This window comes from Bufo bufo, chromosome 7, assembly GCF_905171765.1.
Source record: "Bufo bufo chromosome 7, aBufBuf1.1, whole genome shotgun sequence".
NCBI classification, from domain to species: domain Eukaryota; kingdom Metazoa; phylum Chordata; class Amphibia; order Anura; family Bufonidae; genus Bufo; species Bufo bufo.
In genome coordinates, this window is record NC_053395.1 from 146,628,944 (window position 1) to 146,642,010 (window position 13,067).

The 13,067-nt window shown below is 42.8% G+C and overlaps 1 protein-coding gene across 4 annotated transcripts in view; it reads right to left on the reverse strand.

The window, feature by feature from the left end:
* The window catches only part of LOC121008393 (uncharacterized protein KIAA2012-like), a 269,189-nt gene that overhangs the window by 49,199 nt on the left and 206,923 nt on the right, over nucleotides 1-13,067 (reverse strand). For all 4 annotated transcript variants that reach the window (XM_040440895.1, XM_040440896.1, XM_040440894.1 and 1 more), the window contains exons 15-17: nucleotides 8,696-8,860; nucleotides 4,570-4,692; nucleotides 66-143 (exon numbers count right to left, since the gene is read on the reverse strand). In XM_040440895.1, coding sequence (XP_040296829.1) covers nucleotides 66-143; nucleotides 4,570-4,692; nucleotides 8,696-8,860 — 366 coding nt within the window. The remainder of the gene's footprint in view (nucleotides 1-65; nucleotides 144-4,569; nucleotides 4,693-8,695; nucleotides 8,861-13,067) is intronic.

Consider the following 13,067-nt stretch of genomic DNA (forward strand, 5'->3'; position numbering starts at 1 on the left):
TTGTAGTTATGATAAATAATTTTGCTCAGAACATCATTCATTACATACATGATCGTAGTACATACCGGCGCTTTATTAAAAGATGTAGGATCCTGTGGTTGGCTGTAAGGGCTTTTTGGTGGCTGAATGTATTCCTGTGAAGGCTGACCAAAATTAGAAAGGAAATGTAATATATTAAATGAAATATACTAGGCACGTACTGAAAGGCTATGGACACATTTCAGGCCAATTTTTTTTATTGCTTTCTATTATCCTGGGCTAAAACTCATTTTTACCATATTTTTTTCTTTTTTCTCTTGCTCATAAGCACGAATTTAAGTTAAATTATGATCAAACTAAACTGAAGAATTTAGCTGAAATGAGTGTTTATAAGCTGTCAACGACCTAGAGAAAAGATGGAATACAGGATGAACCATCAGAGCAGCTCTAGAGTTGAACATTTTTAATAAAAATGTAGTAATAGGAAAATGAGCGAGCACTCATACACTTGGCAACCAGATTGACATGTGCAGAAAATATTTATTAAATCCCCATAAAATACAAGTAATCAAATTTATAAGAACAATGTAGCAATAATATACAACATTACAGTCACATATATTGTGGTAGATATGATCGACACTATATTCATATGACTCAATAGTGTCGATAAATTCAATAATATATATCACACCAAAAAACTTCAAGTATATGCTGTTATTTGGGAAGAGGGGGTATTATCTTCTAGCACTCTATCCCAATTTGGGAAACTGAATGTCACTGAAAATGTTGTAGCTGTATTCACTGGCAGCGCAACATGTTCATAAAGTGTTCACAGGAATCCTGATAATGTGAAAAGTCTCTTATAGCATATCCTTTTAAGGTCGATATGAGCTTTGAATTGAAGAAAGCTTTAAATCGATATTTGGCTTACCGTCTAGCGTCTGCTGTCTCCCTATTGCTTCAATGGAGCTTTAAATATTTGCCGGCTTATTCAGTCGCTCCATACAGCAAGCTGGTTTAAATTTCGCGGGAGTTCCAAAGATCGCAGGAGTTGCCACTCTGTTCCGCAATTTCCTTTGGTGCAGCTTTCGACGATAAGAATAGTGAATCCTTTACTGTAAAGATTTTCTTCTGTATGGCCATACAGTATTATCAGAGGCTTTTCAATGCAGGTACATCACTTGTTTCACCATACGCTTTACGGGTAGATTCACTCTCCCTTCCTCAGTGAGTGAATCTACCCGTAACGCGTATGGTGAAACAAGTGATGTACCTGCATTGAAAAGCCTCCGATAATACTGTATGGCCATACAGAAGAAAATCTTTACAGTAAAGGATTCACTATTCTTATCGTCGAAAGCTGCACCAAAGGAAATTGCGGAACAGAGTGGCAACTCCCGCGATCTTTGGAACTCCCGCGAAATTTAAACCAGCTTTCTGTATGGAGCGACTGAATAAGCCGGCAAATATTTAAAGCTCCATTGAAGCAATAGGGAGACAGCAGACGCTAGACGGTAAGCCAAATATCGATTTAAAGTTTTCTTCAATTCAAAGCTCATATCGACCTTAAAAGGATATGCTATAAGAGACTTTTCACATTATCAGGATTCCTGTGAACACTTTATGAACATGTTGCGCTCCCAGTGAATACACCTACAACATTTTCAGTGACATTCAGTTTCCCAAATTGGGATAGAGTGCTAGAAGATAATACCCCCTCTTCCCAAATAACAGCATATACTTGAAGTTTTTTGGTGTGATATATATTATTGAATTTATCGACACTATTGAGTCATATGAATATAGTGTCGATCATATCTACCACAATATATGTGACTGTAATGTTGTATATTATTGCTACATTGTTCTTATAAATTTTATTACTTGTATTTTATGGGGATTTAATAAATATTTTCTGCACATGTCAATCTGGTTGCCAAGTGTATGAGTGCTCGCTCATTATTCTATTACTACATTTGCCTTTTAAGAGAGGGTGGGGTGATTCCCTCTATATGAGCTTGCAGCACCATACCTTAACTACTTGCTAGTGAGCCACCACAACCTACCACTATTTTTAATAAAAACCAAGTGGAAAAATTATTTTTAGCCAAACATAAGTACAATGTTATAATAAGGAAAATGTCCCAAAAGGTGTCTATAGCCTTCAAGCAATCAGCTGAATACATTATCATTAAAGGGGTTATCTCTCTTCAGCAAGTGGCATTTATTATGTAGAGAAAGTTAATACAAGGCACTTACTAATGTATTGGTATAGTCCATATTGCTTCCTTCGCTGGCTGGATTCATTTTTCCATTACATTACACTGCTCGTTTTCATGGTTACGACCATACTAAATTCCCACTACTAAATTCCTACATCCTAAATGCCTACTAAATTCCTCTGCCAAATCAAAAATCTAGAAATGCAGTCCACCAGCAGTGGCCGTGCCTGCACACTATAGAAAAAAGCACCAGTCTCTGTGTGCTCCCACGGTCCCGACCACCAGAGAAGCCGGCGCTATTTCCTATATATAGTGTGCAAGCACGGCCACTACTGATGGATTGCAGGGTGGTTGTAACCATGGAAACGTGCAGTGTATAATGCGATGGAAACATTTATCACATCCACTGAAGAGGTGATAAATGTAAATTATGGAAATAACTCCTCTAAAAGGGTTTTCCATCTGGGACATTAAAGGCATGACTCTTAGGACAGGCCATCTACATATGATAGCTAGTGCCCATCCCCTTCGCTGATTATTCAGATACAGTGATATACAGTCAGGTCCATAAATATTGGGACATTAACACAATTCTAACGTTTTTCACTCTATATACTACCACAATGGATTTGAAATGAAACGAACAAGATGTACTTTAACTGCAGACTGTCAGCTTTAATTTAAGGGTATTTACATCCAAATCAGGTGAACGGTGTAGGAATTACAACAGTTTGCATATGCGCCTCCCACTTGTTGAGGGACCAAAAGTAATGGGACAATTGGCTTCTCAGCTGTTCCATGGCCAGGTGTGTGTGTTATTCCCTCATTATCCCAATTACAATGAGCAGATAAAAGGTCCAGAGTTCATTTCAAGTGTGCTATTTGCATTTGGAATCTGTTGCTGTCAACTCTCAAGATGAGATCCAAAGAGCTGTCACTATCAGTGAAGCAAGCCATCATTAGGCTGAAAAAACAAAACAAACCCATCAGAGAGATAGCAAAAACATTAGGCGTGGCCAAAACAACAGTTTGGAACATTTTTAAAAAGAAGGAACGCACCGGGGAGCTCTTTAACACTAAAAGACTCTGAAGACCACGGAAAACAACTGTGGTGGATGACCGAAGAATTCTTTCCCTGGTGAAGAAAAACACCCTTTACAACAGTTGGCCAGATCAAGAACACTCTCCAGGAGGTAGGTGTATGTGTGTCAAAGTCAACAATCAAGAGAAGACTTCACCAGAGTGAATACAGAGGGTTCACCTCTAGATGTAAACCATCGGTGAGCCTCAAAAACAGGAAGGCCAGATTAGAGTTTGCCAAATGGCATATATAAAAGCCTTCACAGTTCTGGAATAACATCCTATAGACAGATAAGACCAAGATCAACTTGTACCAGAGTGATGGGAAGAGAAGAGTATGGAGAAGGAAAGGAACTGCTCATGATCCTAAGCATACCACCTCATCAGTGAAGCATGTTGGTGGTAGTGTCATGGCGTGGGCATGTATGGCTGCCAATGGAACTGGTTCTCTTGTATTTATTGATGATGTGACTGCTGACAAAAGCAGTAGGATGAATTCTGAAGTGTTTCGGGCAATATTATCTGCTCATATTCAGCCAAATGCTTCAGAACTCATTGGATGGCGCTTCACAGTGTAGATGGACAATGACCCAAAGCATACTGCAAAAGCAACCAAACTGTTTTTTAAGCGAAAGAAGTGGAATGTTATGCAATGGCCAAGTCAATCACCTGACCTGAATCCGATTGAGCATGCATTTCACTTGCTGAAGACAAAACTGAAAGGAAAATGCCTTTAAGAACAAGCAGGAACTGAAGACAGTTGCAGTAGAGGCCTGGCAGAGCATCACCAGGGATGAAACCCAGCGTCTGGTGATGTCTATGCGTTCCAGACTTCAGGCTGTAATTGACTGCAAAGGATTTGCAACCAAGTATTAAAAAGTGAAAGTTTGATTTATGATTATTATTCTGTCCCATTACTTTTAGTCCCTCAACAAGTGGGAGGCACATATGCAAACTGTTGTAATTCCTACAACATTCACCTGATTTGGATGTAAATACCCTCAAATTAAATCTGACAGTCTACAGTTAAAGCATATCTTGTTTGTTTCATTTCAAATCCATTGTGGTGGTTTATAGAGCCAAAAATGTTAGAATTGTGTCGATGTCCCAATATTTATGGACCTGACTGTACATGCTAGTATGGCTGTTATTGGTACTGCAGCTCAGCTTCTGCATAGGGTGTGTACAAATCTGCCATGTGTATGTCGCCTTCAAAAACTGAAAACCAGAAAGTCTATTTTTTATCTACTTTGGGTGTGCAAATGCTTTGTTGTTTGAAACATACCTGCATGTTTTGGTCGGGTGTACCTTCTTCTTCAATGTATTGATCCTGAAAATCATTGACACTTGTACTAGAGGCTTCATCACTGTCTTCAGAACCATTTTCTGCAGAATAGTGTTCGCTTTCCTGTTGTGATACAGAAATTGTTGGTGTCCCTGCTTTCTTCTGGTGGGATCTGATTCCTGCCTTAACTACATCAGATTATAGTCATCATGATGTGGCCATTAAGGGATTGTCATATTAGAACAAACCCTTCTTCTTTCCCTCTGTTTATTAATATTGCATATCCATTATTAATAGACTAGACATTAAGCCTGTTACAATAACGAGCGCTAGAACAGTAGGAACAGTCTATATTAGGCCTCTTTCACACAACCGTTTATTTTTTTTCATTTGCGGGCCGTTTTTTGAGTTCCGTATACGGTCATTCATTCCAATGGTTCCGCAAAAAAATCGGAATGTACTCCGTATGCATTCTGTATTTCCGTTTTTCCGTTCCGTTGAAACATAGAACATGTCCTATTATTGCCCGCAAATCACGTTCCGTGGCTCCATTCAAGTCAATGGGTCTGCAAAAAAAACGGAACACATACGGAATGTACTTCATATGTGTTCCGTATCCGTTCCGTTTTTGCGGAACCATGCATTGAAAATGTTATGCCCAGCCCAATTTTTTCTATGTAATTACTGTATACTGTATATGCCACACGGAAAAACGGAACAGAAACGCAACGGAAACAAAAAAAATGGAACAACGTATCAGTGAAAAACAGACTGCAAAATACTGAAAAAGCCATACGGTCGTGTGAAAGAGGCCTTAAATGGCACTGTACTAAAATGGCCCCCACAGTCACCAGATCTCAACCCAATAGAGCATCTTTGGGATGTGGTGGAACGGGAGCTTCGTGCCCTGGATGTGCATCCCTCAAATCTCCATCAACTGCAAGATGCTATCCTATCAATATGGGCCAACATTTGTAAAGAATGCTATCAGCACCTTGTTGAATCAATGCCACGTAGAATTAAGGCAGTTCTGAAGGCAAAAGGGGGTCCGTATTAGTATGGTGTTCCTAATAATTCTTTAGGTGAGTGTATATAAGAGAACAATCAATCAAGAATCAATATGAGAATAGCTCCTGCAAAGGGTTAAAAGCGCTTTTGAAATGGATATTTATACTACCCTCGGCGCTTGCGCACTGGGACGTAATTTTTCCCTACCCCCACACTGCGCAGGAGCGTATATCGGGTGGATTTTCATGAGTTAACCGCGGGCCGTAATATTTCGCTATTTCGGCTCCCCGAAGCATGCGCAGTGTCCCGGTGTGCTGCTGAAATCGGCAGTGAGATTTTCCCTATACTGTCCTTTTGCGCATGCGCAGATAGTCAAAACTAAGGCACGCCTCCACACGTCATCTCCGATGCGACAGGAAGTCAGGAGGTAGGGAAATCTCACGAAGTAGGGTAATGTAACATTACACCGGACGCACAAGTATGGGCGCTGTAGGCGGTGTCCGTACGTGCATGCCGATTGGCGCCGCGCATGCGCACTTAACAAATCGGCACACACGCACGGACGCGCACGTACAGAGATTTTATTATATAGGATATGAACGCCATAGAGGGGGATTCTTCCTCTATTAGCCACAGCAGATAGCCACTGCAATAAATGGCTGGAACATTAAAGGATTAGGTGCAACCATATACTAGGTTGTGGTTGTGGCATTTAGACACCTTAAAGGGTTTCTACCACCTCATTTGGACCTAATTAGCTCTCAGACACTAGCGATCTGCTAGTGTCTGATCTACCCTAACAATGCTATTCTCAGACCTGTGTGTGGATCCGTTTCACAAAAAAACGAACTTTTATTAATATGCTAATGAGCCTCTAGGTGCTATGGGGGCGTCTTTTCAGCACCTAGAGGCTCGGTCTACTCACATTGTATGCCGCCCCGCTCGTCCGTTAAGCCCGCCCATCTCCTCTTGAATGCCATCCTCCATCTGAGCCAGCGGACGAATTCTCGCGCCTGCGCCGTGCGCGTCTGTATTCGGCGCAGGCACAGTGAATGTCTGACCGCTGCCTGCACAGACATCTCGGTGATTGGCGCAGGCGCAGTGGAGATGTCTGTGCAGGGAGCGGTCAGACATTCACTGCGCCTGCGCCAAATACAGACGCGCACGGCGCAGGCGCGAGAATTCGTCCGCTGGCTCAGATGGAGGATGGCATTCAAGAGGAGATGGGCGGGCTTAACGGACAAGCGGGGCGGCATACAATGTGAGTAGACCGCTCTAGGTGCTGAAAAGATGCCCCCATAGCACCTAGAGGCTCATTAGCATATTAATAAAAGTTCTTTTTTTTGTGAAACGGATCCACACACAGGTCTGAGAATAGCATTGTTAGGTAGATCAGACACTAGCAGATCGCTAGTGTCTGAGAGCTAATTAGGTCCAAATGAGGTGGTAGAAACCCTTTAAAGGTATTCCCATCTGGTACATTTGTGGCTTATCGCTAGGATCTGCCAGAAATGCCTGATACTTGCGGGTCCTGCCTCTGGGACCCACCTATGTTCCCAGAATGGGATCCCAAAGTGAAGGAACAGCAAGCGGCGCATGTAAGGTCACGTTCCATTGAGCGCGTAGTTCTGTTGCTGGAATTCAGCATTGGAACTGCACAGCTCCACCAACTGTGTAGTTGACAGAGCTCATTACTGCACTGCTGTTTCCCTTGCAGCTCCCTCCACACAATTAATGATGCTTTGTAGTTCCAGCACTGATTTGTGGCAAAGGAGATACAGCCAAACAGCTGATCAGCAGGGATATGGGGTGTCGGACCCCTGCTGATCAGCTATTGATGGCCTATCCCAAGGAAATCTGTCACTTCCGGCAAGCACTAATAAGAACAATAACACATACATAGGACATCTGCCGATGACTCCAAATCAGTAATTAGTTTTTTGATACGCACTTCCATTCCCCTGCAGAGCATCTGAAAAACAACCATGGAATGCATTGAGAAGACTCTTGTGCATGTGCACATAATGGAGAGGACTCAGGAGAAGTTCTCTCTCTGTATTCCACAGCTGGTTTGTGGGCACTTAGCAGGGGAATGGGGGTGAATATTGACATACACCCCCGCTACTCTACTATAGAAGGTAATGATGCATTCCTCTGTCATGACTGAAAAGCGTGAGAGGAACGGGGAGCTGGATTGCGCACCTCCTCCCTGTTCCTGTCAGGCTGCTCAGCCATGATACAGGATCACATCATTACTATCTATTGTATAGCAGAGTTCCGAAGCGCAGTGTAGCGAGGCCCACTCAGCTGCCCCCCCCCCTCCCACAGTAGCTGTAGAAATGGAGGCAATCGGTGCTAGTCACACTCTATGACGGGATACTGGGGCCATTTCGATACATGCCCCTTTAAGTTGAATTAAATGCTAAGTGTTTTTTATTCGATGTATACCGTATATATAGTTAAAGAGGACCTTTCACTAGAATAAAAAAATCTAAACTAACTATACAGACATGGAGAGCGGCGCCCAGGGATCTCCCTGCACTTACTGTTATACCTGGGCGACGCTCCGTTCGCCCGGTATAGGCTCCGGTATCTTCATATGTTAGGCTGCACCCAGGGGAACCTGCCGGTGTCTCCTTCTCCCATGCTGTAGCGCTGGCCAATCGCAGCGCTCAGCTCATAGCCTGAGAGAAAAAAAAGCCTCTCAGGCTATGAGCTGAGCGCTGCGATTGGCTAGCGCTACAGCCTGGGAGAAGGAGACGCCGGCAGGTTCCACTGGGTGGAGCCTAACATATGAAGATACCGGAGCCTATACCGGGCGAACGGAGCGGTGCCCAGGGATAATAGTAAGTGCAGGGAGATCCCTGGGCGCCGCTCTCCATGTCTGTATAGTTAGTTTAGATTTTTTATTCTAGTGAAAGGTCCTCTTTAACATGACATTGTACAAAAATCTGACTTTTAGGGTATTAACACCCTAAAATTTGGTATAATTACCTATTTTTATGCCAGATTAAAAAAAAACTTAATTGTCATTTGTCATGCTGTTTGTCTAAAAAATGTATATAATAAGGATGCTTCCTCACAAAAGTGAGAAATATTTACACGTGAATACTGGCACCTGTTCTGGAGATCTTGTCCTTGAATTTCTTTCTTCTACATCCTCTCCCCTTTGAGCACTTTCCTCCTCAGTCAGTTTGTTCAGTTTGTCCTTCTTCATCCCACTACTGACATCTTTCTTATGCCCTTTGTGAGTTTTTTCACTAAACCTATGTTGTTCAAGTTCCTAGAAAAGAAATATAGTTTGTGCAGTAATAAGACAATATAGTAGACTTTCTAAAGAAATAAATCAGTAGATGTAAGAAAACACAATCGTATGTAAGGCCATTCTATATGTGAAAGTACAACTCACACAAGCTTCTATAGCCATAATCTCCAAAAATAAAAGTACAATAGATTTTTTGTAAAATACCGCAATGCCGGATCCGTCCTTCCGGTCTGCGCATGAAAAAAATGCCGGATCCGTTTTTCCGGATGACACCGGAAAGATGGATCTAGCCTTTCAATGCAATTGTAAGACGGATCAGGATCCTGATCAGTCTTGAAATGCCATCAGTTGGCATATGCTTTGACGAATCCGGCAGGCCGTTCCGGCGACAGAACTGCCTGCCGGATTCCTCTACCGCAAGTGTGAAAGAACCCTAATGCTCGTAATGTTTGTAGGAGTCATGTCAGGACAACTCCTGTCTATGTGCCCTATTAGGATGTCATGTATAGGGGTGTTCTGCCCAGGATAGTCCTATATAAGCCAGAATGAAGAGCCGCTAACAAGTGACTCCTGGTTTGGCGGACTCCCATCATGAAATGATGACAGTACCCATCACAGCAGTGTTGCCACAACCACATGAGTGCCCAAATCACAGTGCCAGCCACAGCAGCACTCTCTGCACTGACACCCACTTTACTACTCCAATCATACCAACAGCCTGACAGGAACACTCACCATTGTGTAGTATATGCAAGTGCCAGAGCGTAGTGTGTAGTGAGGCTAAGTCTCCTCACCCCGCTCGTCAGCTCTACAAGCTCTGGAGGCAACCAGTCCTGCTCAGTCTAGGACAGGTTACTGGTGGCCATTTTAAATAATTCCCGGAGAACCCCTTTAAATGTCTCTATTGGTAAAAATGCCTGCATGACAGATAGGATTGAATGTAGTCACCTATAGCAAACACTTTGTAAGAATCTTTTTTCCTGTGTGTTTTTTTTAACAAATAGTCTACACTATGATATAAGGCTACCATCACTCATTTTAACATATACAGGTATTTACCCCAAAAAGTTGCGAACAATTAGCAGGTCTGAATTCTGCTCTCTGCCAGATGGTATAAATTTCCACTTTTAAACAAAGGCGCCTGGAGCTATAAGACACAGCTCACCTATATCCGCTAAACCTGACAACATGAAACCTGAGGACTTCAAGGCTTGCATACTTTCCAAGGTAGTAAATATTCAGAGAGTGCATTCATAAATAGTGCATGGTCTCCCAGCAGGGTGCCAGATCATACAGGAGATGAGAGAGGATCTGGCGGCTCAGGGGTGTCTGCCTGGGTTCTTCCGTATGCTCTTTCATCCACAGCTTCACACTACTTATTGTACCGCACTGGCCAAAGTGCCATGGGAAGGAGGGAGTAGATAAAGTAATGGCGCTGTGACTGAGAAAACAATTCAAAAGTTATAAAACTCCTTAAAACTTTTAGTTAAAGCTAAATTCCAATATAAGTAATCATATCCTAACCTCATACCAGACACTAGTCTTGTACACTGCTATACTGCTGTCTTAGGGTCACACTGCTGCTGTGTATATTTAATGCATGAGCTGGGAAAGCATTGTACCGATAGCTACATTGGGTGGATATCTGCTCAGGTTTAGAAACATAGAATGTATCTGCAGATAAGAACCATTTGGCCCATCTAGTCTGCCCAATATACTGAATACTATGAATAGCCCTTGGCCCTATCTTATATGAAGGATGGCCTTATGCCTATCCCATGCATGCTCAAACTCCTTCACTGTATTTGCAGCTACCACTTCTGCAGGAAGGCTATTCCATGCATCCACTACTCTCTCAGTAAAGTAATACTTCCTGATATTACTTTTAAACCTTTGCCCCTCTAATTTTAAACTATGTCCTCTTGTAGCAGTTTTTCTTCTTTTAAATATTCTCTCCTCTTTTATCTTGTTGATTCCCTTTATGTATTTAAAAGTTTCTATCATATCCCCTCTGTCTGGTCTTTCTTCCAAGCTGTACATGTTAAGGTCCTTTAATCTTTCCTGGTAAGTTTTATCCTGCAATCCATGTACTAGTTTAGTAGCTCTTCTCTGAACTCTCTCCAAAGTATCAATATCCTTCTGGAGATATGGTCTCCAGTACTGCGCACAATACTCCAAATGAGGTCTCACTAGTGCTCTGTAGAGCGGCATGAGCACCTCCCTCTTTCTACTGGTAATGCCTCTCCCTATACACCCAAGCATTCTGCTAGCATCTCCTGCTGCTCTATGACATTGTCTGCCTACCTTTAAGTCTTCTGAAATAATGACCCCTAAATCCCTTTCCTCAGATACTGAGGTTAGGACTGTATCACTGATTTTATATTCTGCTCTTGGGTTTTTACACCCCAGGTGCATTATCTTGCACTTATCAACATAAAATTTTAGTTGCCAGATTTTTGACCATTCCTCTAGTTTTCCTAAATCCTTTTCCATTTGGTGTATCCCTCCAGGAACATCAACCCTGTTACAAATATTTGTGTCATCAGCAAAAAGACACCTTACCATCGAGGCCTTCTGCAATTTTGCTGATAAAGATAAGGTTTCATTTTGTTCTGCATGGAATATGTACTGTACAGAACCATCCAGTAAAAAAAGAATTTCACTCGGTATACAGATCTTATAGCACAGCTACCTACGGGCAGTGCCACTCAGTGTCATCAATTGAACTCACATGTCCGAGGTTTCCATTGGAAAGATGGAAAACCTTGGATGCACACTGTGACACAGTGTGAAAAGTGCTGTAGACAGTTTTCTATATGAATAACATTTTATATAGTTGTATCTTGAGTTATGAAAATACATCTACTGGCAAAATGATGCCACGACTCGGGGGTGCTGACTGCATGCTGTTCATACAGTTGCCTTAAACAGGGTTTTCAGATTTTAATACTGATAATAATAATCCTTAATTATATAGCAACATATTCTGCAGCGCTTTACAATTAGGGGCTTCATGTACAAACAACGTCATACATAAAACAGCAACAAGCAAATCAACAACTCAAACAAGAGGAATGAGGGCCCTGCTCACAAGAGCTTACAATCTATGAGGAGATAGGGGTGACACAGAAGGTAACAAGTGCTTGTTTTGTACAATGGCCCAGCCATCTTAACACAATAGGGGATTCAGGGGCAGACTGGGAACTTAAAGTGGACTGGAAAAAAAAAACTGACCCCTATTTGTAGTCCAAGTTGAAAGCGGAAAGAAAGCGGGGCAGCACAAGTAGCCAGGGCCAACACAAGCCACAAGTAGGCAGGAACAACAGAAGTAGGCTGGACCAGCAATAGCATAGTGCAGCAGCGACATAGTTGAATTCGGGAGGGCATAAGTACCTGATGCTCCTAGCATTAATTAATGCTGAGAGCATCAGATTTTTATGTACCTGGCCAGCGGCCATGAGGAGGGCTTGGGTGGCCCCCTGGGCATTGGCCTACCAGGAAATTCCCTGTAGGGTCTATGGCCAATCCGCCCCTGAGGGGATTAGATATAAGGCTGCATGTGCCCGACCCCAGCTGATATCTGTAGTGCTTCTGAGTGTATGGGATGTGGATATCTGACAAAAGATCAGGTTCAGAAGAATGATGCTGGGGGAAGGGGGGGAGTGAATGGAGAAGAGTTAGATTAGAGGATGTGATAGGCTAACCTTAAAAAGATGCACTTTTAGGGAGCGCCTAAAACTGTGGATGTTATGAATTAACCTAATTGCTTGGGGTAGGGTGTGCCAGAGAAATGGTGTAGCTTGGGGGAAGTCTCGGGAGAAGACGGGAGTAAGAGGTTCAGATTATGGTGGATGTCAGTCGTAAGTCCATGGGCAGTTTGGTAGGCCGATGCCCAGGGGGCCGCCTGAGCGCTCCTCACAGCCGGCCAGTGGAAGTTTTTGGGGATGTATTTTGTTCTGCTGGGGCAGTATTTTGTGATGGACTGTGGTATTTGGCTCTGTTGGGGTGGTATAATGTGTCACAATATGGTATTGCTGGCCCTGCCTTCCATCAAATTGGAGCAAACTGCAAAACGGGGCAAATCTTTGGTATTTTTTCCAGGGCCACTTTAAGTTCCCAGTCAGCCCCTGCGTAAGTCATTGGCTGAATGGAGAGCACGGGTAGTGTGATAGACGAAAATGAGGGAGGAGATCTAGGGGGTGCAGCACTGTGGAGATCTTTGTGG